We start from the raw sequence: 27,435 nt of genomic DNA, 5'->3' as shown, positions 1-27,435 counted from the left end.
ATAATTTAAAATTGGAATGACTTATTGAGCAACTTCATAGCAAAAAAGTCACTAGTAAAAAAATTTAATAAAATAGAATCTTTTTCTTCTACTATTTTAAGATTATAAATACGAAAATGAGCAATTTTTATACCTATAAAGGTAAGTTTAATTTTAGATTGCATTTCCTTCCGTTTTAATATCAATGCCAACATTTAATACTAGATGACTATGTTTAACAGCAAAGTTTTAGTAGATGGAAGATGTCGATGTTTTTTAAAGTTTGATTTGGTTTAATTTATGCCTATTAATTGTAATAAATGTTATTATAACATTTCATTAATAAAATAATTATTTATATTTTAAATATTTATTTTAAAATATTGTTCATTTATTTTTATGGGATTGATCATTCAGTAAAAAATAAGGTTTTGGAATTAAAATGGTAGAAGAAACAGTTAATTCTACAAATAAGCCAAAAGTAAGCTTAAATCAATTAATTTTTATAATTAGGTTAGATTTATTTATATATTAATTTAGTATATATATATATATGTATATTATATTTTAGGTTAAAACTGCTCGACCTAGACCAGTGTATTTATGGAATGTATTAGATGTCCAGAAATGGTTACGAAGACATTGCAGTGACTATTATCAGCTATATCATGAAAAATTTCTTTATGTAAGTGTAAAATATAATTTACGCTGTAAAAGAAAAGATATAAATAGGTTGTGATAATTGTATTTATCTATCTTTACATTTTTGACTTTTGGTTTTGAAGAGCGGGTGGGGGCTGTTTGCCTACAGTTTTTATCATAAATATCATATTAACATATTCTCTGTAATATTTTCCTCATCTGGTTCTTTTCTTCCTCTTGTCTTGAAAATACCCTCCGTATTATTAAACCTTTTACTTCGTCTGATATTAAATGTATAAATATTAATATATCTTATTCATTCTTATCTTTATTTATAGCATGATATTACAGGAAGAGTACTTTTGAGGATAAATGAAAATATTTTACTGAGGCTTGGAATTGATAACGAGCAACATAGAATGGATATATGGAGAGAGATTATGAAGCTGCATCTTAAGACGGACATGTTAGAAATAAGAGACATAGAACGTCGTAACAATGTGAATTTTGACTAAAATAGGTATTTCTATTTAAATTTTATGATTTTATGAAATTATCGTACGTTGAATTTTTAATAGGTGTTTATTAATGATATAGTTTTTAAATTTTTAATAGGAGGTGTCGTTATATATATATATGCATATAAATATAAAATAACTTAGCTTCGTTTGAATGAGTGTTTAGATAGGATTATTTTCAAATCTTTCTTAATTTTATTCGTTTTATATATTTTCTGTACACATTTATTGACTAGAGATATTTTAGAGAAATATTTTAATAGTGTATCATTTATTTAATTTATTTTTACGCTTACATTCTATCCACTTATTACAAGTAAGAGTACAAGTATAATCTGATTCTCATTGATAATCTCAATATCACATAGAAATTGATTTACATTTTTGAAATCATTTATTAAAATCAATATTACCCTGTTTTCTTATCATTTTTACATCGAGATAATGCATTTTGAAAAATGATAATTAAAAATATTTTAATTGTAATGTAACTTATGTCGCGATATCGGTATTATTATATACCTTGCATCATTTTATAGAAAATATTTGGTTCAGTTTAGATTAGAAAAAGCTATTTAATATATATATAAAATATTAGCGAATTTATCTTACAGATGACTTATATTTTAAAATTTCAAATAAAACTTGTAAAGTTGAACTTGTAAAGTAAAAAATAGTTTTACTTCCGGCTGGAATAATGAAAAGGAATGCTTTGTTGAATTAATTTTTGTTTTAAAAGATTTTTGCGACAAAGAAAATAATTTCAACTTTGAACATAATTATTTGACGAAGTTTATTGTAGATCCGTTTTAATCAGCTTTATGATAATATACCGAACGGAATTGATCATTTATTGTTCATCGTATTTATATTTGTCTTATATTAAAGACACAGTTCTACTTCGATGCTTTTTGTATGTTGTATCTGTTGTTGTTGTATCATATTTTTGTATGTTTGTGTCTGCCTAAAGAAAATACTAGAGTTGAGTTACATTGCTTGGTGATCTTTGATCAGGATATTGATTTCTTTGTCCATTGCGAGTCCAACGTGCTGATGTATTTTTTTGTCGAGAAATAGATTCATTGTTGTCATTGATGGATATTTTGGATGATTCTCGCATTGGTATACCTTTATAGAAAGATGGATAACTACTGGAACCAGTTCTTCGCCAGTCATATCTGAAATGATTCATAGTATACAACGAAGATTAATGGATGTCTAGAAGGAGGACATATATTAAATTGTATATTAAATTTGTGTAATTCTAGTCAATTTCGTGTGTTACAGGTAATTGGTTATTTTTTCATTATTGGATTATTATTTACTTTTTAAAATGGAAGAAGGGCGTATTTTACACCAGCTGATTTCTTTAATTATTAATATAAACAATGAATTGGTTTAAGATTTTTTTTTTTATGTATTAGGAAATTTAACATGCGCCCTTCTTTTGGTCATTCATTCAATTAATATTCCTTGCAGGAATTTTGGTTATTAATTTTTTAAGGGAATTCAGATTAGTGATGTAGTATTTTTTAATTATAGTAACGAGAATTGATAATATAAGAAAAGCACCTGAGAATGTACCTAATGGATGCTCGTGTACTTTGTGTTTTGTCGAGATCTATGCTGTCGGTTGGTGGACTTGTTGACAATCTTCGAGATCGAAATGGGCATCTCTGTTGAAATTCTCGTTTGAATTTTTCCTATAACAATTCTTAAATGATGATAATAGCTATGTCCGTAAATTATTTATAATATTAATTAATGACTTACATTGTATATACCATAAACGAATGGATTGCAGCAACTATTTGACATTGCTAGCCAATCGCAACAGAACCATATAATGTTTATGTATTGATACCTGCAATAATCTTTATTTTATTAAAAATATGTATATCCACGTAGGTGTATAGGAATTAGTTTAATTTTAATTACAATTTACTCACTGATTTATTTTTGGATAAGTGTATTGCAATACGTTGTACGATTGTAATGGTAACCAGCACATCGCGAACAATACGACAACAATTACCAACATTTTGATAACCTATTTTTATTATTTAAAAAAATAAAAAAAAGAATCATGAAAAGAAATTATATTTTTTAATTGTTTCTTTTTTAAGTACAAATTGGACGGTCGGTAATGTTCCATACTCTATCGATAATGAAGAATACGGAAGTACATAGCTAACAAGTCTCTTCTTTATCTACCCAGATTCATTTTAGTTACTACCGGGACCACCAGTGGGCGATAGTAGATACTTAACGCGACGACGGTACAACAAGGTAAACAGTATTCTTTGATAGTGTGACAGTATATGATATATTCTTAGACAGTATATATAGTATAGTTATATATATTGTAATAGAATTTTAAATAATTATATTTAATTTTTAGTGTATTAACATGTGTGTGCGTGTGCCTTCAGAAATGGATTTATCTCGTGTGTCTGTACGACGAATATCTTCACTTTTATGTAATTATATTGACGCCCTTGCGCAGTGATGACTTCGAGGCTAAAATTTTCCTGTAATGTAAGTAGAGTGCATTAGAATATTAAAATAATTGTTAATTAATCGATAGAAGTGTCTATTGTCGTCTAAAAGCTCGGAGAATATGATCTATGTACCGTCCTCTTCGAAATTCACCTTCAGACTGGCACGTTATTGTCTATGAAAGTATTTTCATTAAATGTTGTTTATATGACTTTTCTGAACGTTGCGTATGTGTGTAACAAGAATTTTATTTGTAATATTTGAAATTAAGATTATGACGTTCTGATTATAGCATATAAATAATTTCAATTTAATATTTTATTAGATGACAATTTTACCCCACCCTCGTCAAAGTCATCGCTGCGCAGGAACATAAAAAAAAGATACCTTCGTTAAAATAATTACATAAGATAGATAAAAATACTACAATCTAAATGTTTTAATCTTAAATTCTATTTATTAGAAATATTATTCACAGAGGACAATGACCCAGTTTATTGTTAGATTTCGAAGACAACGGTACGTAGATCTTATACTCCGAGCTTTTAGGCAACAATAGATGTTGCCTAAGTGTTTATATGTTAAAAATTAAATATAATTATTTAAAATTCTATTACAATATAAACTAAGTATTTACTATCACTCACTGGTGGTCTCGGCAGTAACAAAAATGGAACTGGGTAGATAAAAAAAGTAATTTGCGAGCTTCTATGTACTCTTCTGTATTCTTTGATAATATAATAAATGTTTTTTTTATGTTGAGAGTTTTAGAAAACTGTTCCATCGATTCATTGTACTTATTAACGATATTATCGACGAAATATGGAGCGTTACCTTTTCCCAACCGCGATACTCAACAAATAATCGCAATAAACAGATTAATTAATTAGTTTACATAGAGAATTTCCAAGTAACTCGATATTTCATATTGCATATCAAATTCAATTTGATCCAAATCGTGACTTATTGTTAATATAATTAATACCTTCTTTTTATTTTTCATAAAAGTAGCATCACGCGAATCTTCCGCGTTTCCAGGTGCTTTGCTACCCCAAAGCGTTCTTGCCATTCTAGCATACACGACGGATATTATTAAGAGAGGCGTCATGTATTGTAAAAAAACCAATAAAGCTCGATACGTTAACATCGAATTTTCTGACATGTTTTCATTATGACAGAACGGTTTTGTGTGCGTGCGTCCACCTGAAAATACTTCAATTAAATGTCAATACAAATGTCATCGAATAAATCTAATTTTTTTCTGTTCGACTGTATTTATCAATTTTATCTAATTTTTTTTGTTTTTGATTAATTTCAAATCAGAAAACAATCTCTCTCTCTCTCTATTTTTCTCTTTCTAAGAGATAGAAAATCTGATAGAAAATCGATAAATATCTTTTGAAATCTTTGGATAATGTATAGGTATTAAAGTTCTTTTTGTTTTATCTTTATATATAAAAAAAAAAATCATATTTTTGAATTTAGATTAAAATAGTAGCAAAGAGAGACAGACTATGATATGTTCGCAGTACCCATTACAATGATATTAGAGCTAACTTGATACTATTAAATAGGGTTTTCAAGGGTGTTGCGATCATATTACGCAATATGATACTCTATCGGTAGTATAGAATACCTGTCAAACTCTTCCCTGTGTTAGAATTTCTTTCGTATTACTTATATTACGTTCTTCGTACGTTTTTTTTATTTCATTGTGAATTAGAAATTCTTAATATACACGGATACGTATCATAATAAATTTTAATCAAATGTATTTTTTCTGCCTATATCTTTTATTATTTTCTTCTCTCTCTCTCTCTCTTTCTTTCTCTCATTATTATATTTTATTTCTATGTTATTTATCTCTTTCTTTTCTTTTTTATTTTATTATTTTCATTATATATGTACGAGATGATATCGCGGGAAAATGTATTTCGCAAAAAGCGCAGACAAATTTGTTAATAATCATGCTAGACGTTTTGCAACATTATCAAAAGAGCATTTCGTAATTAGAGTAGAGATAGACACAGATAGATGAATAAATGAAGAGAAAGAGAGAGAGAAAAGATGAGAAAGGTGCGGTATCTGTGTATATGTACATGTAGAAATTATAGATTCGTTGACGATGTTTCCTAACTATAAAAGGTGGAGTTAGGTTTTACGAGTGATATTCATGTGGCATTCGTTTTCTTTTTATAATAGATTCTAAGCGAATGGGAAGGAAAGAAAGACTATTGCTTTTACGAGACGATTAACGCGCGGGTTATAACGGGAAAGATATTTTTAAGAGTACGATCAAATATTTGAGCTTTCTATTTTATTTTACTCGTTCATTGTTTTGTTAAGAAGTAAAAATAAGGTAATATTAGATGGGGGTTGGTTTTAAACGGATAATTATCAGTAATTTTACTTTGAAGTTTCTTAACGTATATCTAGTATTAATTCAAATCTCAACGTATAAAGGAAATAGAACTCTATGTTCTCCTATTGTATCTGCGTTAGGTGCTGTTTTAAGAGCTTAATGGGTTTGCAATGTTCATTACTTGTTATAGCAATTCTAACAATGTATTCTGTTTTAGCTTTGATTATACATTTCTTGTTAAATTAGATGTTGTTGAACTAGAGAAATTCGTAAGGTAAGATCTTTTAATTGTCTTATGTACCATCCTGCATTTCCAAGGAAACATCTCTCTCTCTCGCTCTCGGTTTTCGACGAGTGATTGGTCGATAAATCGAATGGGAACACCGCAATAGTAATGTACATATGTACTTAGACTCTTTGAGGTTGTTCGAGGGTTCGAGTAGTGATCGATTGTCCTCTTGTAAATTGGTTGAATTAGTAGAGGGTTAATTTAAATTTGATGAATTGCATATATTCGATATCTAATTTGTTTTTTTTTTGATTCGTGACCATCTCTACGATGATCATACTTTTCTTGTTTTTTGTTTCTTTTAGTCAAACCGATAGAAAATGACTGGTTCTGATTGTTCATTAGCTATAAATTAACTTGTATATTGGGATCGATAATCCGGATGTTATTTTTAGGAAGAGGGAATCGTGTGTATCTAACGCCAGATGGACTCTCGTTAACCCATGGGGGGAAAAATAAGTTTAAAATTGGAATGGAATACAAATAAACAGTTAACTTATGTGTACCATTGGGATGATAGTGGTGGTCAGGGGGAACGATACCTTTTCAATTTTTTCCGAATTGTTTTTTCAGGACATTTGCGGAAGCTTTCATGTCGCGATATCTCAATGCATATTCAAAGTTTACAACGAGCATTAAAGAAAAATCATCTGCAACCTAAATCGCGTATAGCATTGCTATTTTATTTAGGCGAATCGGATCGTCAACGTTTGTTTGTTATCGTTTTGAGAAACCAGAATCGACGAGATACTTTTGCTCTCGCGATGATCTCGTTTTAAATTTTTGATCGAATAGAGTAAAGTTCAAATAAAATGAAGATTTTTTCTTACTGGTCAACGTCTCTTCTATTATAATCACCCTGAGTGCAAGTGCCATTGGTATCGCTAAAGCTGTTGCCAGTATCCAGATTCCAAGTATGATTATTCTTGCTCTGAGTTTTGTCGGACTGGCGCTGCAAATAATTACAGGTGATTATTATTTTATTTAATCAAAAAAATAAGCTTTACAACTTCGGAACGTGAAAATTAAATAGATTTTTGTTGTACTTTTGTTTTATTAATTAAACGAATGTAATTTTTATTTAATTCGTTAATGTGTCCTACAATCTTCTTTTAGTAAAATCATTAAGAAAAGAAACGTCACGCTTACGCGTATAAAATAATAGATAAATTGTAAAAATAATTTTTCTGAGAAAGTTGTCGATACAAACGAGATTACCTGCGCGTTATCTTCCCAACGAACTTTGTTTAACTTTTGCGGCCCGATCGAGTGCATCATCCTAACGAGTTTAACAGCAGGATAACCGAGTTTTGTTTAATCGGTTTTTCATCGTAGTTTTTCCCCACATTTTATTTCATTTTATCAATTATTACTTTTCTATAATATAAATCTTTTACGCATCGACATTAATAATGGTTTTCTGAAAACAATCCTTTTTTCTCCAAACTGAACGAAACTTTTTCTAGAAAATTATATTCCGTATCCTATATTTTCGTTGTACATTTCCTATTTATCATTCTTTATCTTTTTTTAATCTTAATTAAAAAAAAAAGGAAGATTAAAAGACCTTTCGCGGTTGTTCTTATCTTCCCATAAAATGATTAAAAACATCGATTCGATATAAGAAGAAAAAAAATGAATGTAGGCACATTCAGTAAGGGTATAAGAAAATAGAAATTTTTCTAAAGACGAGACACCACGCGTAGATGTTAATCGTTTCTGATCTACAAACGTCTATTGTTGACCTTTAGTTTTGATAATATCTCACCTGAGTGGCTTGAGAATGGCACGATGTCTATCAATCGCGATCGCTGTGAGAGTAAACACCGACACGTTCACGCAAAGTACACGAACGAAGGGACAGAAGGCGCACATAAAATGCGGAAGGTTCCACCTTTGCAGCAAGGCCGCTTGGAACTTTTAAGCAGAAAAAGGATAATAAAATAATAATAATAATAATAATAATAATGAATATGTAAAATATTGGTTATCCTAAGAGTTGCTTTACCAAAGAAAAGATTAAACGATACAAAAAATGAATATTGCTTTAAATGAATAAAATTCAAATATTCTGTTTTTCATTTTAAGATATGAATAATCTTTGATTAGAGTATTAACAAAAATTTGGACTTATGATTACGTCGTCAATTTAAATATCAATATTTCAGTTTGGTAAAGCAATTTTGTGGAACATCTTGTATAATACTGGGTTAACCCTTTGCACTCGAACCAGCAACTCGAGACGATTTCGGCCAAATTAAGTAGACATTTTACATTGTAGTTTAAAAACATTTATAAACAAACAAGCGTATAGAAATAATAAAATATCAACAGGTCTTCGTGGCTCAAGTGGTAGAGCGTTCTTTCGGTATGCGAAAGATCCTGGGTGCGAATCCCCCCGGGCCCTCTCTCGATTTGTTAAACAATTGAAGCTCGAATTTATTTTAGGAGAGTTCTTCGAACGAACAAATGCGTCAGGGTTGCGTCACTAAATAAAATATTATCAGTTTATTCATTTATATGTCAAAAAAAAAAACAAATTTTGATAAATACTACACTCTGTAATTAGTTTTGTTGTGATATTTAATGAAACTTGAAATCAGCCGGGCGCCGTATAGGCGCCGCTCGAGTTGACACTTGAAATCAGCCGGGCGCCGCATAGGCGCCGCTCGAGTGCAAAGGGGTTAATATTTGAATTACCTGGAATGGAATGACAAAGAGACCGATAATAATATCGGCTAATGCGAGATTGGCGATGAAGAAATTCGTCATGTTTTGCATTCGTCGTGTTGTAGTTACGATCCACATTACAAGAGAATTTCCAGCTATCGCCATCACGGATATACTTCCGTAACAAATACTTAGTAAGACTGTCACACTCGTCGGTACTTCGTATAGGTCTTCTAAAAACGAATAAATCAACAATTATCACAAGTATGATAACTATCTCTAATATGGAACACCTGATTTTAAAAGCTTGTCAAACACAGTGATATATGTATTTTGTTGTTGTTCAGTTAAACTCCCGTTAAAAAATATGAAAAATTAATAAATTTTCTTATGTTAATAGTTAACGTTGTTTAAGTATCTTGAAATTATGATAAAAAAAAAAAAAAAATATTAAATCATAAATTATGCATAGGTAAAATTTTAAACTTATTTCCATTTAAAAATGAAAACAAAAAAAACTGCTTAACTTGTCTGCTAAAAACTTTTAAACATCGTTCAATGTAATTATGATTTGTTTTTAATGACAGACTTTTAAAAAAGTTCAAACGTTAATACGATCGTTTTCTATAAAAGAAAAAAAAGAAAATATATTCGCACACACACACACAAACACACATACATATATGGTTATCGATAATAATTTATTATTTTTATTTACTGAGATATTGTGTGTGCGGTTATCGATATTACGTGATGTTTCATATTGAAGACAATTATTCTATAGAGTTTGTTGGTATTTTATATGATATGGGAGCAAAAAATTATTCCTTTTTCAGTTCTTCGTTTAATTACTTTTTGTCCGAAAGATAAAGAGTATTGGAGAGACGGAGATCGTTTAAATATTATATTTTATATTGTTATTTATTTTGAATACGAATGATTTATATTATGAAAATATCATGGTGAAGAAGGAATAATTATTTTTGGTAATAAAAAATCGTTTGATGTGTTATCTCACGTGCACGATAAACATCTAATAAATAAAATGAAATAAAATATATTAATTGTCGGTATCATTGATTTCTTTTCATAATCACAATAGAGTTAAATTTTTTCACAAACTTACTATTCGAGTATTAATTAATTAATTAGTTTAATCTTTTACGAGCAAGTTTATTTCTATCCTGAATTGTGTAATTTCTATGAAAATTTTACCTGATTCGTAATCCTATCCTTTATGAATACATGATTTTACTCAAAGTAGTATATATATTTTCGTTATTCAAAATGATTCAATATCATTCGTTCGTAAGAAGCTTAGGGGGGATTTATATATACCTATGCTTTATTCCTCTGTCCCTTTTTATGGACCCTTTCACCAAAGATGCGTGCCAGCTCCTTTCGACTTAAACGGATTTTGAGTACCTTTGGAGTGTCGTGAGCATATGTCAAATTTCAACTTAAATAATAACGTCGTTTATTTTCAATCTGACTAATACAAATGAACAATATATATATATATGTAAATTTCAATATACGTAAGTTTTAACGAACGTGATTCTGGTATTTAAATAAAAATCAAAAAATGTTTTAATATTACACAGGAAAAAAGAAAGTGCTAAAATTCGAAGAAAACATTGTGCACGTTTATTTTGATTCGAACAAAAGGGATTGCAAAATAATACAAATCCTGACATAAGTATATCTCGTCTGCCATTAAACAATCAAATATAACCTGATAGAACCGAAACATCTGTTCTCGGTGATGAACCTTAAGAATAAAAAAGATTGTTAGTATTTTCCCCGGTGCGTTTGAGTTTACTTCTCGAAATATATCGCGCGTGGAATTTTATATTCGGTGAAATGAAAACGTAGAAAAACAAAAATCCTATCCTATAAAGAACATGCCTTTAAATAAACAAAGGCTTTCCGTTATTCCGTCGGTTTATTTTCCTTTTATTTTACGAAGAAAATTATGTTTTAAATTCGTACCATCGTCTTCGCCGTAGGATTCATTTTTGTTCATCCAATAGGAAGTATTCAATGTGGGCGACCATATTCCAGGACCTTTATACGTTGTCCACGAAGCGTTCATTCTGCAAATTCGCGTATTCTAAAACATAGATTTTCATTTTCCTATTTAATCAATTTTTACAGTAAGTCATAGATGTATTCGTACCTCTACCTACTGTCAATTAGATATAATTCATATTTTTTGCTAATAATACATTTTTCAATTCTTCTACACAAAAGAACATCTTGTCTATGTTTAACCAAAAAAGTCACTAATTAATATTTATGCTAATTTGAGTTAATTGCTCGTCAAACAAATTTTTTATGGGAAAAGTTAAAATTATGCAAATATTTCTTCCCCCCACCCCTACCCCACTCTCTTTCTCTCGCTCCTTTATTCTTTGTTTTTTTTTTTTTTTTACGAGAGATCGAAAAGTTTGGTAACTTTTTGTAGTTTTATTTAAACATTGAAAATATAATTTACAATTAATTGATTTAAATTGTTTTAACGAATTCAAGCTTCTAATTTGTTTTTTATATATGCGCATGAGTTCCTTTTTAACATTTATTATAATTTTACATTATTTTATGTAATTTAGTAAAGAATTTGACATTTCGATGTTATTAGAAATAGAAATGTGAAATTTCGTTATATTTATGATGTGTAAGCATTAACATGCACATGTATTATTCTCTGAGATATCTATAGTCATTTTCACGAGTATTGAGTAGCATAATAGAGCTGTGTCGTCAATAGCCATATATAGTAATTACTTAGAAGCATCAGTGTGTCTACTACCTTCGCCTAGGAGCTAACGGGAAACTCAATCTGAAAGCGTTCAATGCATATTCCCTTGTGAGTGGTTGCTTGTTCAAAGGTTAGCTAGGATTCTACATCTGCATGATGTTCACCCAATTCCGAATGTATTGTTTTCGAATAAATCGATGTTAGACAATTTTTATAAATATATATATTGCAAATTCATAATGTTGATTTTATTGAACGGTTTTTATGTTTATTAAGGGATACATCGTTCGATCTTTTTCATTTTGAATTACAAATTACGATACTTTTGATTATATTTACGACGTGTAATGTAATTATATTAACGTTTCAGGTAGATACATTGTAGTGTAGATATTAAATTGCTCTTATGCTTTATCGTAATATTTATAAGTATCCTTTGAGGTAGTTAATTACTATCTTAATTTATGTTTTCATTGTAACAGTTTACTTTCCCTCAAGATATTCTAAACACGAGACAACGTTGTGTAGACATTGTCTACTAGTAAAGTTTCAAATTCTTTATTTACGCGTTTAGAAGCTAATTTTTATTACCTTTTATAAATGACGTAATTACGAAGTAAGAAAGGGTTGCTGCTGTTAAAAATTTCAAAGTAAGCTTCAAAGTTCTCGAGTGAAACAAAATAGAACGTATAATAAAATTGTATAAATATTCGTTTAAAAATTTGTTCCTCTCGACGTTTAACCCTTTTCCACTCGAAGTTTCTTTTTTTTTTTCATTCATATTACCAGATACTCGGAACAATTTGAACCCTTTGCACTCGAGTGGCGCCTATACGGCGCCCGGCTGATTTCAAGTTTCATTAAATATCACAACAAAACTAATTACAGAGTGTAGTATTTATCAAAGTTTGTTTTTTGTTCGACATATAAATGAATAAACTGTAAAATATCTGTAAATAAAATTTAATGTAAAATACTTGTAAAATGTCTACTTAATTTGGCCGAAATCGTCTCGAGTTGCTGGTTCGCGCAAGAGAAAAAGGGCCTCGAGTGCAAAGGGTTAATAGAACAAACATCGTATATTCGTTTTTAAAACAAATACATTTTGTAACAAATATACGATGTCAGTTGTTGATTTTTTTTTGGAAGTTATTTTTTAATGCTTCATCTTTGAAAAGTGGCTGTTGGTAACGGGAAAAGTTAGGAAGATCATCATCGGTCGATCATTTTAACAAGATATATATGGAGGAATGGAAGGGTGGTTGTATATGCGTTGAAACGTGAAGCTTTAACGGGAAATTTAACGACAATGTCTCGTTACCGCAATGCTTCCTTGGCCTCGCGTGTGCACTTTATGCGCGATAACTCGATTACAACATCAATTGAAGGACGCTAAGCTTGTGTATATCAACCAGTTTCCTATAACATGCTTTACCAACCATACTTACGAAAACTTCAAAAAAGTTTCTTAGATAAAATTCAATAGTTTTGATTATATAACTTGATATTACAACACTTATAGGGAAAAGTCATTTATCATAAACTTTTCAAGTTTCTTACGATAGGCAAATGGATTCTTACGCGTATATTTTTTATTGTTAATTCAATATTGTCTATTATTGGAAACCCTTGAAGATGGAAATTTGATCGACGATTGAGATTAACCCTTTGCACTCGAGGCCTTTTACAGGTACTTTAAAAACATTTATAAACAAACAAGCGTATAGAAATAATAAAGTATCAACAGGTCTTCGTGGCTCAAGTGGTAGAGCGTTCTTTCGGTATGCGAAAGATCCTGGATTCGAATCCCCCCGGGCCCTCTCTCGATTTGTTAAACAATTGAAGCTCGAATTTATTTAGGAGAGTTCTTCGAACGAACAAATGCGTCAGGGTTGCGTCACTAAATAATAAAATATCATCAGTTTATTCATTTATATGTCGAAAAAAAAACAAACTTTGATAAATACTACACTCTGTAATTAGTTTTGTTATGATATTTAATGAAACTTGAAATCAGCTGGGCGCCGTATCGGCGCCGCTCGAGTGCAAAGGGTTAACAATTTTATGCGTTTCATCTTAATTAATGTTCTGCTCAACCTGCTGTCGATATCGATTTAAGAGATAGTTATACTTAAACTGTATATAACACAATTAATAACACTAGATTGCCGGATGTTGGGTATATATATATCTATTTTATCTGAAATGAGTTTATTTAACCGGCACCAATGTGCGGCTCCGTTTGATTTAGGAAATTGACGCGTAAGCGGTGTATGCTTGCGAAGAAAAAAACTTTGAGTATCACTGATTTAAGAGTTATTATTATCCTTACATTTCTTCACTCTGTTGTATCATATATTTTCTTTTTTCTTTTTTCTTTTTTTTTTACGAAGAAATAAACGAGAGGAGGAGCATCCGAGCCGAAGAATCCACCGTGCGAGTAAACATTTGCGATATATTAGTGGTACGACCTATACAGTCGGTGAAATCGTAGATATATGAAAGGTAATATAGATTTAGCGCGTATGTACGAATACCTTTTGTAATTGTTTGCACGGGCAACATTGCGCACTTGATCAAAAGTTCCAATCTTCAAGTTTTGTTCGTGAATGATTTTTTTTCCTAGGGAATCTTTTTTTCTAACGAAATATTTTTCACAAATGTATTTTTATCTACCGAGAGAAAAGAAAAGTAATCATAGTATAGAAAGAATCAAAATATTTCATTGTAATAAAATCGTTGATGTTTCTAATTATTTTTTAAATATTTGACGAACCCTTCTGCTGCGTAGCCGTTTCAATTCAATATAAATAAAATAATTAAATAATTATTTGTTAATTCGTATATGAAATTTGAAAAAAAGAATACTTTCTTTAATTATAATAATACTATGATATATATTAAGATTAATTAAAAAAAAAAAAAAACAATTGTTTGCATAAGAGTTATGTAATTTCAATAGAGTAAATTTTAATTGGAACATTTCGAGATAATGATTTCGATCTATACAACATTTATTTATACCGATCCTAAAATAATATTGGATTGAAGAAAGTTAAACGTGGCAATGGTGTTAATGACGCATATACCCTTTTAATTATAACTTTGTAGTCCTTTTCATAAGAAAATTCTGAGCTTGACTAACAATAAGATCTCGGTTTTTTTTTTACATCGATTTAATATTCTTTTAAGCTTAGCTTTATTTAACTCGTGGAGATGTTATATATGACACAGACGTTATCGTTGGGTTTTACTACAAACAAAATGTCGTGCTCTTTCTCATTCTCTTTTTCTTTGATAAAGTAGAACATCGTAACTTTTATCCCACAAGTGAAACTCATATTATAGTTTGGTTTATAACGAGTATTTCATGGACTATTATCCTTTTTCTCCTTTGACCAAGATCTCTGTAAATATAAAGTACTCAAAATACCATATTTTATTTGCAAACTAGATCCGATAAAGTTTTTTATTTAAATACGTGTGCATATTCTAACACCGTTTATACTAATTCGTAAGTTTCATTTCAACGTACATAAATCTACAGAATGATAATCTCTCTAAATAAAATTTTCTTTTTATTTAAATATATTTCACGTTGATATGACCGATAAAAAAAGGTTGCCTTTTAATTGAGCGCATTCCAATAATAAAAATCAACATCCCATGAATATCTTAAATGGATTTAAGTATAATTAAATGTGTAAACATGATAATTGCTTATTTAATATTACGATGGAAGGGATTTTTTTTCTTTTCTTTTTTTGTTTTTTATTGGAAAGAACTTCACTTATTTCACGCACGTTTAAATCCTAATGTAATTTTGAATATGCTTTTAATCTCACTTATTGTTAGGTATACCTATGTATTTTGAATGTAGGTATTATCAATCATCGAAAAATAAGTGACACGTTACAGGGAATTCATGTTAGTGATCTGAGATATATAGGACGTACGTGTATAGAGAAATAAATCGTTGGAAATATCTGCTTACGACAAACCATCAATTATCGAGTGGGTTTCGGTGACAAGTATTATTTATGATCGTTTTCATAATCATTTTTTTTTATATTATACGATTGGGAATGAAAAATTAACGAAATCGAAGTATTTCTGATCGTTTTCGTAACATACTTTGTTTTTTTCTTTTTTTTTTCAGTTGTTTACGACGGGGAGAAGAAATAATTCGGTTTAAAGAAATTTGATCACAATTTTATTCTCAAGTGCTTCAGAACAATTCTATTTTTTGTCCTTTTTCTTTAATTTATTTCGTTTAGTTTATAAAACTTGTAGTCGATTTACATTCGATTGACGTATGTGAAATATTGAAATGTATCGAATTTATAATTTTATACGACAAATAATAACGAAGGAACGAACGATAGCCACGTGTATCTGTTTCTTTTTTTTTATAATTCGAATCATGCTCCTTCAATATTATTTTTGTCTAATATTTTAATTAGTAATAATATTTTGTTTAATATTTTAATTAGTTTATGATTTATATTATTCCACGTGTATAATAGGATTTATTTTTTAAAAAATAAAATTGTTAAATATTTTGCGATACAACAATTAAAAATAAAACAAAATGCAAATAAAAAAAAAAAGGTAGAATAAAATTGGATAAAAATTGTTGCAACGTTAACAAAACTTATAAGAGTTTATTGTTCTATTCTATTTATATATGATCGAACTAGATATATTAATAGAATCGATATAAAGCAGTATATTTTCTATTTCGAACGAGATTCCCTATTATAAGTTATAAACGTCGTTGAGTCTTTGCAAGTTTATGCTTTAAGTGCGATAGTTTGTTTCGGAGCCAAGAAATTTCGTGAACTAGCAACGTGTAAATGTGTCATAACTATATATACATATGCAATTATATATATATATGTAAGATTTGATAGTACAATAATGAAAATTTATGACCGTATGTTATTTTATCGAGTTAAATTGATTTTGGGTATTAAAAATCATCGTTTTAGAAAGACAGTTGTAAAAATAAAAAAAAAAGGTCATTGAAATGTAATCGTAAATGTTGTATCGGAAATGCATCAAAGATGTTTCAATTACAAGATCGTTTAAATCGGATAAATCGGATTCAATTAAAAGATTGAAATAATATTCGATTTGAATATAAGCGTAAAATATTATTTAAAAAAAATGTCTAAAATGAGAGATTATTCGTTAGGGAATATTGTTAAAAAGTTCTTCTCTGTTATAGGATTAATTAATTTTAATGAGACGCGTCTAATAAGATTATTAATCGAACATAGGTGGAGTTTATGTTTACTCGAATGATTTGTTGTTAGAAAATAAACAATTAGGAACAATATGCAACGTATTTATTGAATTTACATTAGAATTTCCTCTCTCTCTCTCTATTTCTATCTCTCCTATAAAAAAATATCTCTTTAAACAACACAAGTGACGAATAAAAAGTTCGATTTTAGAAATAAAGATTTTGGAGTTTGGTTTCTTTTTTTTTTATTTACACGCTAATTTAATATCGTTGTTTATTTCGAAGCAATCGTCTGTCGGTACACGAGTGGCAAGAAACTCGGTCGGACTAATATTTCTATCTCGTTTAACCGTACTTATAACGTTGGAAAAGAATTGTTTATACCATTTCATTCGAAGGCGTCGATATATCTAGTAAATGTTATCGTTAAATTTGTTTTTAGAAGTAGGAGGCCTCGTTAAACTCGTCTCGAATTTTACAAAGAGGTACATCCCCAATCGTATCTGATAATAATATCGGGTTAATGCGGTTAGCAAATTATTTCCTCTCTTTTTTTTTGTCTTTTATGGTTATAAACAAAAAAAAAAGAAATGCATTATAAAATCAATTACTCTAGATTAAAAAAAGGGAAAAGAAAAAAAATAATTCACATATATCGTAGACGAGTAGAATGAAACAACGATCGAACGGACGAGATTGAAGTATTTAATTTCCTGTAGTAGAAAGAGGCGGACTAGGTAAAATAATTATACGACAATCGTGATAATAAATTGTAGTTAAAGTTAATAAAAAAAAAAAGATGTCAACTGATTCTCGCGACCCGAATCTTTCCAATTTTTATCTTACGTTATTGTCCTAACGGATAAATATTTTAATCAATCTAAAGTTAGGAAAAAATATCATTGGAATGTTACTAACGATGAATTATTAATCAGAAATATTGATTGGTACGTTCGTTGTTAAATTCACATAATTGTCTTTAGGTTGACACACGAATGTATTTTACATATTCGAAGTTTCTCGTTAATTATTTGCGTATTCTCGAACGAGCAAGGCTCGGTGCTTCACTTTTGTGTTCGCGATGTTGTTAGAAAATATTTCTTTTACGTACCGAGTCTATTGTTAACCAAAATAGTCATATTTTTCTTTTTCTTTTTTGTATTTTTTTTCAAAACAATCGCTCCCAATCCAAGCTTCGATAAATCAAACGAATAGGAAGAGAAGAATTTCACGTTTAATCGCATACACACATATCTATTAATAATAATCAAAATAACGAAATCCTATTATAGATTACAAGGATAATATAGGATAATTATTTGATTAACACTCACCCAAGTAACTTCTTTTTGATAATCGATAGAACCTTGTCACCGATGAAGATTCACTTTCCCTCGTTCGATTTCCAATACGATGATAATTAAATTTTTCGATCGATGACGGACGATAATAACGAAAACGATGACCGGTGGTATCTTACACAAAGGTAGTACATTTCTTTCAAATCAAATTAAATGTATCTCCGGAAAAACTGACAACACCTTCCCTTCGCATTTTCATCGATCGATTAATTGACGATTATTGAAAGAAAAGTTTTTGCCTTTCCATCGAGGGTGGATCGAGAAATTGTCGAAAAAGTAATTTGTTAGATACATCGTTCATGTTGTTTACAGTAAACAATCCTCATTCCTAAAATTATTTTTAAACATTTCTCGATCCTTGATCTCTCCCGCTTATTCTTCTTCTTCTTATTGTTTTTTTTCCTCGATGTCTATCTTTAACACACAAACTTCGTACTTTATATACAAAAATACGCGTTCAACTTCTTAAGAATTATTTTTATCTTCCCTAAGAGAATAAAATCAATTCTTTTATGCACAGTTAGAACACTTATGAAGCACAGAAAATCATTCCGACGTTATATTATACACTCTGGATTTTTATTTTTATTATTTTCGATTATTATTATTGATAAGAGAAATTAGATCACAAATTTTATCTCACGTTTGAGAATATGAAGAAATGATAGGTAAGGAAAGTGAAAGAGAAAGTGAGAGAGAAAGGGAGAGAGAAAAATAAAAACGAATATAAACAAACAGAGAGAGAGAGAGAGAGAGAGAGAGAGGGAGAGAGAGAGACGAAGAGGATAATTTTTTCGTGCACGTTTTACACACGTGTGCGTTCTTCGAAGCGTCGCAAGCAAGTGGGGCTCGTTTAGTGCGGACTACCGTCTCCAGGACGATAACCAGAGTAGTGGGAAGTATGCACCAGGTGGGGGAGGGGTGGGTGGGGGTGTCAAAGGGTAGGGAAATAATAATCTCGGTTCGATACGTTTGTTTCTGTCAAAAGAAATACTTTCTATGTATAATATAAATAAATCAAGTATTATTTTTTTTTTGCTTTTATTTCCCTTTTTTTTATCGATCCATATTTTTATCGATCCATATTTATATCATATATATTATTTTATTTTATTATTATTTATATATTATTATATATATATATTATTATTTTATTTATTTTATTTTTTAAAAATATATATCTATTTTATTATGAAATATATATATATCATGGAAAATGGTGTTTAATATAATACAAAAATATAATACAAATAATATTATATGTAATATATTTCTAATTTTTGAAATAATTTTTGAAATAATTTTTGTCGTTATATTTAGCTTGTTTTTTTTTTGTTCCATTTACAAGATAGATATCGTTTATGGATACGAAATAGGATAGAAAATCGGGGTCGGTTAATCGTTAAGAATACTTTCGAAAAACAACGACGAAGTAATGTCATGTACTTCGACATTTTCGATGCTAATTATTTGTATCGATACCGTCCGCCAATTTCACACCTTTACAGCCTTTTTTGCGATGCGAAAAATCAGAGTGCAAGCGGAGGATTTAGCATCCTCCTACTGATTTTATTTGTAATTGTTGTCCCGTACTACGGAGTCAGAAATAGAACTCTCAATAAGAAGATGCTTTTCCCTATCTGGATAATTGAAAAATGAATTTTTTCTTGCCTTTTTCGCGTGACGAATAAGAATTCGAACTAGCGTGAAATTATTATTTAAGCAAAAGTTATTTTTGCGACACGTCTTTACAGAACGAATTTGCTTTTTCTTTTCTTTTTCTTTTTTTTTTTTGGGTACTATAATTTAATACGCAGCCAATAAAAAATAATCATTTCTTCAGAAGCTTAGACACTTCGTCACCAGTGACGTAAAATCCGGAAAACGCATGATGTGACTTTACTTTAGTTATTACTAGTCTAACGCGTGATCTGATATTTTTGTAAATAGTCTCTCTCTCTCTCTCTCTTTTCTTATTTTCCACAGATTATACTATTTTATGAAATACTTGGAATACATTTTTTATTATACTTTCATTATTTTCATTCTCTTTTCTTCTATATTTTGTTGTTGTTGTTGTTGTTGTTGTTGTTTGGAGTAAAAGGAAAACTGAATATGTAAAAAAGAGAATAAATGAAATGAATATTAAATTAAATGTAAACGAATGTTTTTTTTTTCTTTTTTCTTTCTCTGTATCTTCGTTGGAGCAAAGTAAATATTGTAGAATTTATTATAACAAGTAATATTCACTTTAGTTTATTTATTATTGATCTTGTGTTACGAATGCATTTGCAGAAAATATGATATGCAAAGAAAAATTTATTTATCCGGGAGATAAATAAATAATAAAGCAATTATATTTAATCTAATCTTTGATTTTATATAGAAAATACAATTTTACGCGATATGAGATAGTGTTGGATTTAATTAATTTGTTCGCAATGTAAACGTAAAAAATATTATTTTAATGGAAACATCGTTTTTGTTATCGATATGATTTTTTTTAATCTTTTTTAGTTGATATTATATTTTTTAATTTGTAGAAGAAGAAATGAATAGAAATAGTATATTTGAATAAATAATCCTCCTTCCTTGTCAATGGAAGAAAGTTTCATTACGGTAGCGCAGAAAAGAAAACGCGAATTTCTTCGATGTATGTTGGGTTGCAGTACTACAGGCGTTCGAGAGGTATCAAGTCGTGATTAAAAATTGCTGCGAAAAAAGAATGGAAAAACAAAAAACACCATAAAACGAAATTTGCCACGATGATCGAAATACCATATAGAAATTTTTCTCAGACGATTGAATATTAATTTCGACGTAATTTTCTTTTTTTTCTTGATTTTTTTTCCTATTCGTCTCTACACTTTCTCTTCTTTCTTCTTTTTTTTTCCTTATTTCTCTTACTTGTCCGATCTTTTTCTCGTGAAAAGTATACGAAAGTTAATGATATTTCACGGTAAAATGTTTCCTAAGATGACACGCTTATCCGAGATTTTATCTACAAAGTGAATTTACGATATCTTGCATATATATCATTTCTAATTTTTCTAAATAAGAAATATATAAAAAGTTTCCTATTTGAAAATGTCGAATTGACGTGGACGTTGTTGTTTAAGCTTAATTTCTCGCACAATTAGCACGGTGCAACGAAATAATGATATGTTAATGTTAAATGAAAGCCCGTGTTTATTCTGTTTAGTTTTGACGATTTAATTCGTAATTAATATGACAAGTCAATCAATGAAGTTTATCAATTAATTTCGCTTCCATATTCATGCAATCTATCCGGATTTTCGGTTCATCGATGATATTGATCATTCATTCGTGTATACATACAGTAATTAATGCGTCCAGATATGATGTTTCTCAATCATTTGAATGGTAACGAGAATTCTTTCGAGCTAACAAAAACTAATCTTTAACTTGTGAAAAGAGAAGAATAAAAGAGTTAACATGTGTCACGCCCAAAGACGTGTTTCTTTTTCTCCGTTATCTGTTAAAACACATAGAAAGCGGCGGTCTTTCGTAATTTGTCGTGCGTATAAGTCTAATTAATGTTTATCGGAAGGATCAACAATATGGCACGTACCATACATTAGAATCAATAAAATGAGAGTTTCGATCATTAATATTCATATTTATATTTATATCTATGTCTAAAGATCGATTAAAATGTTATCAAAGCTGAAACCGATATCAACAGTTGATTGAAATATAAAATATTCGAATTATAGTTACGTAATATTAAACATTCCTTCGTAAGTTGAATAATTTATCTAATTTTTTAACGTTTTTAAATGTTTCGTTCGAAATTTATTTTAACTGACAAAAAATAAGGCAATTTAAATCCAGTTTGATAAGAGTACAAAATAACGTCGAGTAGGACTCGAAAAATGAGCTCCCGAAATAAAAACTAATCGAAATGGGGGTGCGAAGGGTTAATAAAAACAATCGATCGTATGTCGAAAAAGCATTAACCAAGCGGATACAATAACAATTAAAGTTTGAAACAAGCTATTTTCCATACGATGCATAATGTATCTTATTGGTATTCCAAAACTTATTCATTCAAGCATATAAAAGAGAAAGATAGAGAGAAAGAGAAATAAATTCGATTCCTGATAGAATAATTTCACGCATAGTAGATAACGATAAAAGTTAAATTATTTCTAAAATAATCTAATGATCTAAACAATATTATACGCATATCTATATTTCGTATAATAAAATGTACGAACGAATAAATATTTGTATATATTAAAAATGGTTTGAAATAAAAAATGGAAACGTGAGAGTGAGACGTGACAAATGAAAAATCGACGAATATAATCTAAACGTAAAATCATCTCTTTCGTTAGGAAAGATCTTGAACTACTTCGAAGAAGTTGATACGAAAATGACGGAAAATGATGATGGGAGAGACTAATTTCGCGTCCTCCATCGTTTCATCGGTGACGCAGTCAAAACTGAAGGATATCACTGCGTTTAACTTACCTATACGTATACGTGTATGCATAGGACGCAGTTGTGCGGTTAATGTGTGCACTTAAACGCATAAATGCGTAGACAGGAGGAAGGAAACGTCAGCGTAACTCCATTTCCCACAGGTAGACGTACCTCCACGCCTCTTAACAGGCGTGTCGCGTAGAAAGCCAAGCAAGCAAGCGATTCTCAGTCTGCGGCCTTGTCAACGGCGGTTCCTTGCTTCAGATCTAACTTCAAACACGTACTCCATGTATTTCCGTTCGGAAAAAAGGAATCCATGGGAGGGGAGTTGATGGTTAAAACACATATATAGACGGATCATCGCTATGTCATCCGTGCAGATCGTTCCGACGGACTTTACTTCAAATTCACAACCCTTCTTCTTCTTCTTCTTGTAAAATGAAGTTATTTGTATTCGTAAGTTTCCTTTTTATTTATTCTAAGTTGAATTTTTTTTTTTTTATATACGTTGATCGTTTACGAAAATCACTAGTTAATTATTTGATCTAGTGAATTAGTAATTATTGATCTAGTGAATTATTTTGAAATAAATGAGCCCCGTTTATATTGAAACTGGCCTAAGTTTATTCGTCAGTTGTTTGTTGTTAAATGTAGAAACATGTGTTTCCACCCGGAGTTACCTGTCGTAAAATACATTTTAAGGAAAAAATAATAAACTAAATGGATTTGTATCACTTTCAAAATAGACGGGTCAGGTATTTGCGATATCTTTTTTTATTAAATCTTTTATTTGAATTGTTCGATTCTATATGTTGTGATATTTTAAAATCGTTCGAGCGAGTAATGAAATTTTATTTTAAAAGGAATAATATAGTTTGATTGATAAAGGAATGATAATTAGTAGTCAAAGAATTCGACTCGTTGGTGAATGTTATTTTATCGGATATTTAATCGATTTTGAATTTTCGTAATTTTTTATTGTTAACATTCCGTTTCCGTAAAATAATATTACGTTAAACAGTGCATTGATAAAATTATCTTCGAAGTTACGTACGTGTGTAAAGTGTGACAGAAAAAAAAAAGAAAAAAAATAAAGAAGAAGAATTGATTCGTTATCTAAAAAAGTAAACATATCTCTCAAACTAATATTTGTCATATCGAAAATAAAAAGTGGTCAATTGTTCAAAGATAACTAAAACTCTTTGACGGATTGCTGATGGATAAAATAATTATCTCCTTTTTTTTTTTCCAATGTATGTATCACATTTCTTTTTTTATATATAATTAATTCATATTAATTTATATATTCAGTTTCCGTGAAAAAGCGTCGTAAATAAATTCAAATTCATAAAAAGGGAAAACGATAAAGGCAATATTAATTTATATTATATTAATTGAAAAAAAAAAAATCAATCGAATATACTTTTATATAGAGAAATTCATTCTAATTTAGATTTATTTCTCCTCGAAGTTATTTTTTTCGAGTTACTCGCGTGCTAAGAATTATTATCATCGTATATCTCATTTTTTGTTTCGTACCCGTTGAAAATTGTCGTGCGTGTATTATTGCGTCGGTGCTTGACACTGATGGCACATAGGTACGTAATAAACAAGGTAATTACATTTCATTCTTGTTTTCTTGTCAAGAAAGATATACATATATACATGTACATATGTGTACATACAAGTAATAGCGTGTAATTGTGATTACTTGTGGGTTCATAATACGTTATTCGATTGTCTTACAATATTCTAAAATGTGAATTTTAATTATCTTCGTATTTGTAGGTAATATATCTCGCTGGATTGGTCGTGTTATGTAGCAGTGCTATAGAATATTCGAATTCAAAGTTATTAACAAAACTTTCTCCCGTAAATGATGCGAGTGCTACGAAGGATTTGGACACAGCAGCAAGTGATCGGAGTAAGTTTCATATAATAATAATAATAATAATAATAATGATATATATATTGTGAATGGAATATTATTATATATATTTTTCTATTATTTATAGAGAATTTATAGAAAATTTATATTATATATCTTAGAATATATAATATATAATTAATATTAATAATAATATAATATTATATATTTATTAATATTAATAAATATTATAATAATAATATATATTGTGAATGGAATATTATTATATATATTTTTCTATTATTTATAGAGAATTTATAGAGAATTTATATTATATATTTTAGAATATATAATATATAATTAATATTAATAATAATATAATATTATATATTTTAGAATATATAATAGAATTAATATTATATTATAATATTTATAGAGATTAATAGAGAATTCGAAAAAGTAAATGTATATTATATAATGATTTATTTATTAATTTATTATTTTCATATATATCTATAAAATATTGTTCTCAGTAATGTAATTAATTAAAAGGATGATATTACCGGCTCCAGATTATATTATACCAATATTGATAAAAGGATTGTTATATCGACTAAAGTATACTAGGAAAATCCTTTGAAATCGAATGATTCATTGTACGCTCGTCGATGATTTAATTCTAAGATTAGACAAATGAGCGAACCTAATGCGTCCGTTAGATTTACGCATAAACGTTACATACCAGAAGACCTTCGACAAGCACGTTACATTAGCATCCCATTATCTAGAGAATATATACGGTATTTTTGTATTTACTATAATAACCGTTCGACGTCTTGGAGCGTGGGAACGTTAACGACACAGATTTTTAACATTCGCACTGCAAACATATTTCTATTTATACGCGTACGAGTATAATATTTTTGAAACAATAGCAGAAATTCATTTTAATCATCCAAGTTCGCACGATTGAATTGTTCATTTTCTTGAAAACATTTTTCTTTAGAATCGTTGTTACGTTTTCAATTCAATTTTCAATTTCAACTTTATATATTGTATATTACTATTTTTTTTTCTGTTATATTTATTATATTTTTGTTTTGTTCTTTTTTTCTTTCTATTTTTTGATTCGTAACAATGCTTTTAAAAATGAATATTAATTAATACGGTAATTATTTATATGGAATTAATAACCGATATACTTGAGATTATGTTAATGAAGATAAAGATAGATTATTTGTTAATAAAAAAAACGTGTCAAACGATCAATCATTACGAGATGATCGATTATCAGAACAATCGATGATCTGCAAAATCATAGACTGATATTTCTGCCATAAAAATACAATTAAATACGAGTTTTAATAAGTTAGATGTAATCTCTCTTATGAAATGTATATTCCATGATATATTTGAGACAAAAATTTGTCGTCTCGGTAATGAATCGTTATACGGATCAAATTATAAACGATTAAAATAGGAAAAAAGTAAAAAAAAAACTCTCTATACGATTTGAATACATACTCGTAATGACTTTTAAACGAGATTGCTTTGAATATTCAGCGCGATATGATTTTCTCTCCCTTAATTCAGGAATTTAATTAAAATAATCAGAGAAAAAAAGGGATATTTATCGCGAAATTCTTGAATTCTTTTCAACATTTTATGAAATAAGTGTCCGTCATCATTTCTACGTTGCTTATTGCCAAATGATTATCTTCAGTATGTGTTTTACTCCGATTGCAGCGTTTTTAATCGGTAAAGAGTATGGTCAGCCAGGATATGGAGGATACGGAAATTACCCTGGATCCATATACGGACCAGGATATCGTGGTACAGGTGTAATACCAGGATACAGAGGCTATCCGATTGGTAGCCAAGGGGGTATCATTGGTGGTGGACACTCTGGGTAAACATAGAAAAATCTTATAATTATTTCATTAATTTTTTTCAATCGTTTCCTGTTTAATACGTAAATTAATGTTTAGTTTTTTGTTAGTTAGTGTAGCCTAATTTGAGAATATGTTTATTTATAGATATGGGTATTACGGAAATAGTGGATATAATCCTTATTATAATTATGGTGGATACGGTGGATATGGTGGTTCCGGTGGATACGGTGGGTATGGAAGTATTGGTGGATATGGGACCTTAGGAATCGGAAATTATGATGATTCTTATCTTGGATATGGTGGTAATGGTCGTTACGGTGGTCAAGGTCTTGATGGATATGGAGGTTACAGCTCGAGTGGTTATGGTGGATCTTATGGTTCTACATATGGAATTAGAAACAATTATGATCCTTATGGTTATCGTAGTAACAGTTATGGTAGTTATGCTGGCTACCCTTCCGGATATCGGGGTTACTCTTAAAAATTCTATGAATTTAGTATACAATATATGTAAAACTAATATGCATAAAATTGTTAGTTATTTTTTTTTTCTATGTATTTTATAACACTGTAATGGTATTAAAATATTCAAAGATGTTTCTTTATCATGATAATGTTCTCCGTATATTTGAATAATAATTGTATACATATAATTAACAAACGATTCACGGTAAATATTAACACGAAATACAAATACGAAATGAGAAATATTTAATAAAAAAGAAATAAAAGTGTATTAGAGCGACGATAACACCAATAATTATGTCATAATATCTCAAATGTGTAATATATTTGTACTTAATCAATTTGTTTTATCTAATTGTAAAAGTTTCATTAAAATATCAATTCGATTAAAATCTGTCTTTTTTTTTTTTCTATGTATATATATATAAATAAC

General features: G+C 29.1%; 3 protein-coding genes across 9 annotated transcripts; 2 read left to right on the top strand and 1 right to left on the bottom strand.

The window, feature by feature from the left end:
- The first annotated feature begins 43 nt into the window (after positions 1-43).
- Positions 44-3,236, top strand: LOC122521224 (protein aveugle). Of its 4 annotated transcripts, none has more exons than XM_043641762.1 (6): positions 44-141; positions 397-460; positions 551-664; positions 960-1,141; positions 2,276-2,426; positions 2,682-3,236. In XM_043641762.1, exons 2-4 carry the CDS (start codon positions 422-424, stop codon positions 1,134-1,136), a joined length of 330 nt encoding a protein of 109 aa, XP_043497697.1. In that variant the 5' UTR covers positions 44-141; positions 397-421; the 3' UTR covers positions 1,137-1,141; positions 2,276-2,426; positions 2,682-3,236. The 4 variants fall into 4 exon arrangements, with proteins under 4 accessions (XP_043497697.1, XP_043497698.1, XP_043497696.1 ...); XM_043641763.1 differs by lacking the exon at positions 44-141 and adding an exon at positions 172-292; XM_043641761.1 differs by lacking the exon at positions 44-141 and having other exon boundaries at positions 312-460.
- On the bottom strand, positions 1,912-19,175 carry LOC122521225 (tachykinin-like peptides receptor 99D). The gene is made up of 10 exons (XM_043641767.1): positions 18,303-19,175; positions 10,952-11,072; positions 8,990-9,192; positions 8,058-8,206; positions 7,120-7,241; positions 4,624-4,841; positions 3,089-3,189; positions 2,913-3,003; positions 2,724-2,842; positions 1,912-2,317 (listed from the first exon to the last, which is right to left on the bottom strand). Exons 2-10 carry the CDS (start codon positions 11,052-11,054, stop codon positions 2,116-2,118), a joined length of 1,308 nt encoding a protein of 435 aa, XP_043497702.1. The 5' UTR covers positions 11,055-11,072; positions 18,303-19,175; the 3' UTR covers positions 1,912-2,115.
- LOC122521223 (shematrin-like protein 1) lies at positions 3,344-27,343 on the top strand. 4 transcript variants are annotated; one of them, XM_043641758.1, is made up of 6 exons: positions 3,364-3,677; positions 22,691-22,939; positions 23,043-23,234; positions 24,567-24,702; positions 26,392-26,554; positions 26,682-27,343. In XM_043641758.1, exons 3-6 carry the CDS (start codon positions 23,217-23,219, stop codon positions 27,016-27,018), a joined length of 654 nt encoding a protein of 217 aa, XP_043497693.1. In that variant the 5' UTR covers positions 3,364-3,677; positions 22,691-22,939; positions 23,043-23,216; the 3' UTR covers positions 27,019-27,343. The 4 variants fall into 4 exon arrangements, with proteins under 4 accessions (XP_043497692.1, XP_043497693.1, XP_043497694.1 ...); XM_043641757.1 differs by lacking the exons at positions 22,691-22,939; positions 23,043-23,234 and having other exon boundaries at positions 3,344-3,428; positions 3,541-3,677; XM_043641759.1 differs by lacking the exon at positions 22,691-22,939 and having other exon boundaries at positions 22,940-23,234.
- The last annotated feature ends 92 nt before the right edge of the window (positions 27,344-27,435 follow it).

This window comes from Polistes fuscatus, unplaced genomic scaffold, assembly GCF_010416935.1.
Source record: "Polistes fuscatus isolate 324 unplaced genomic scaffold, CU_Pfus_HIC Scaffold4, whole genome shotgun sequence".
NCBI lineage: Eukaryota > Metazoa > Arthropoda > Insecta > Hymenoptera > Vespidae > Polistes > Polistes fuscatus.
Note: the sequence above shows the minus strand (reverse complement) of the source record. Positions and strands in the feature narration are given on the sequence as shown.

Coding starts and splice junctions, on each gene's coding strand:
- LOC122521224 (XM_043641762.1), top strand. CDS start 422: ATGGTAGAAGAAACAGTTAATTCTACAAATAAGCCAAAA. Junction 461..550: donor ATTCTACAAATAAGCCAAAA/GTAAGCTTAAAT, acceptor ATTATATTTTAG/GTTAAAACTGCTCGACCTAG. Junction 665..959: donor ATCATGAAAAATTTCTTTAT/GTAAGTGTAAAA, acceptor CTTTATTTATAG/CATGATATTACAGGAAGAGT.
- LOC122521223 (XM_043641757.1), top strand. CDS start 3,648: ATGACTTCGAGGCTAAAATTTTCCTGTAAT. Junction 24,703..26,391: donor CACAGCAGCAAGTGATCGGA/GTAAGTTTCATA, acceptor CTCCGATTGCAG/CGTTTTTAATCGGTAAAGAG. Junction 26,555..26,681: donor ATTGGTGGTGGACACTCTGG/GTAAACATAGAA, acceptor GTTTATTTATAG/ATATGGGTATTACGGAAATA.
- LOC122521225 (XM_043641767.1), bottom strand. CDS start 11,054: ATGAACGCTTCGTGGACAACGTATAAAGGTCCTGGAATATGGTCGCCC. Junction 8,207..8,989: donor TCTTTGTCATTCCATTCCAG/GTAATTCAAATA, acceptor TCTGCTTAAAAG/TTCCAAGCGGCCTTGCTGCA. Junction 2,318..2,723: donor AGTACACGAGCATCCATTAG/GTACATTCTCAG, acceptor GAATCATTTCAG/ATATGACTGGCGAAGAACTG.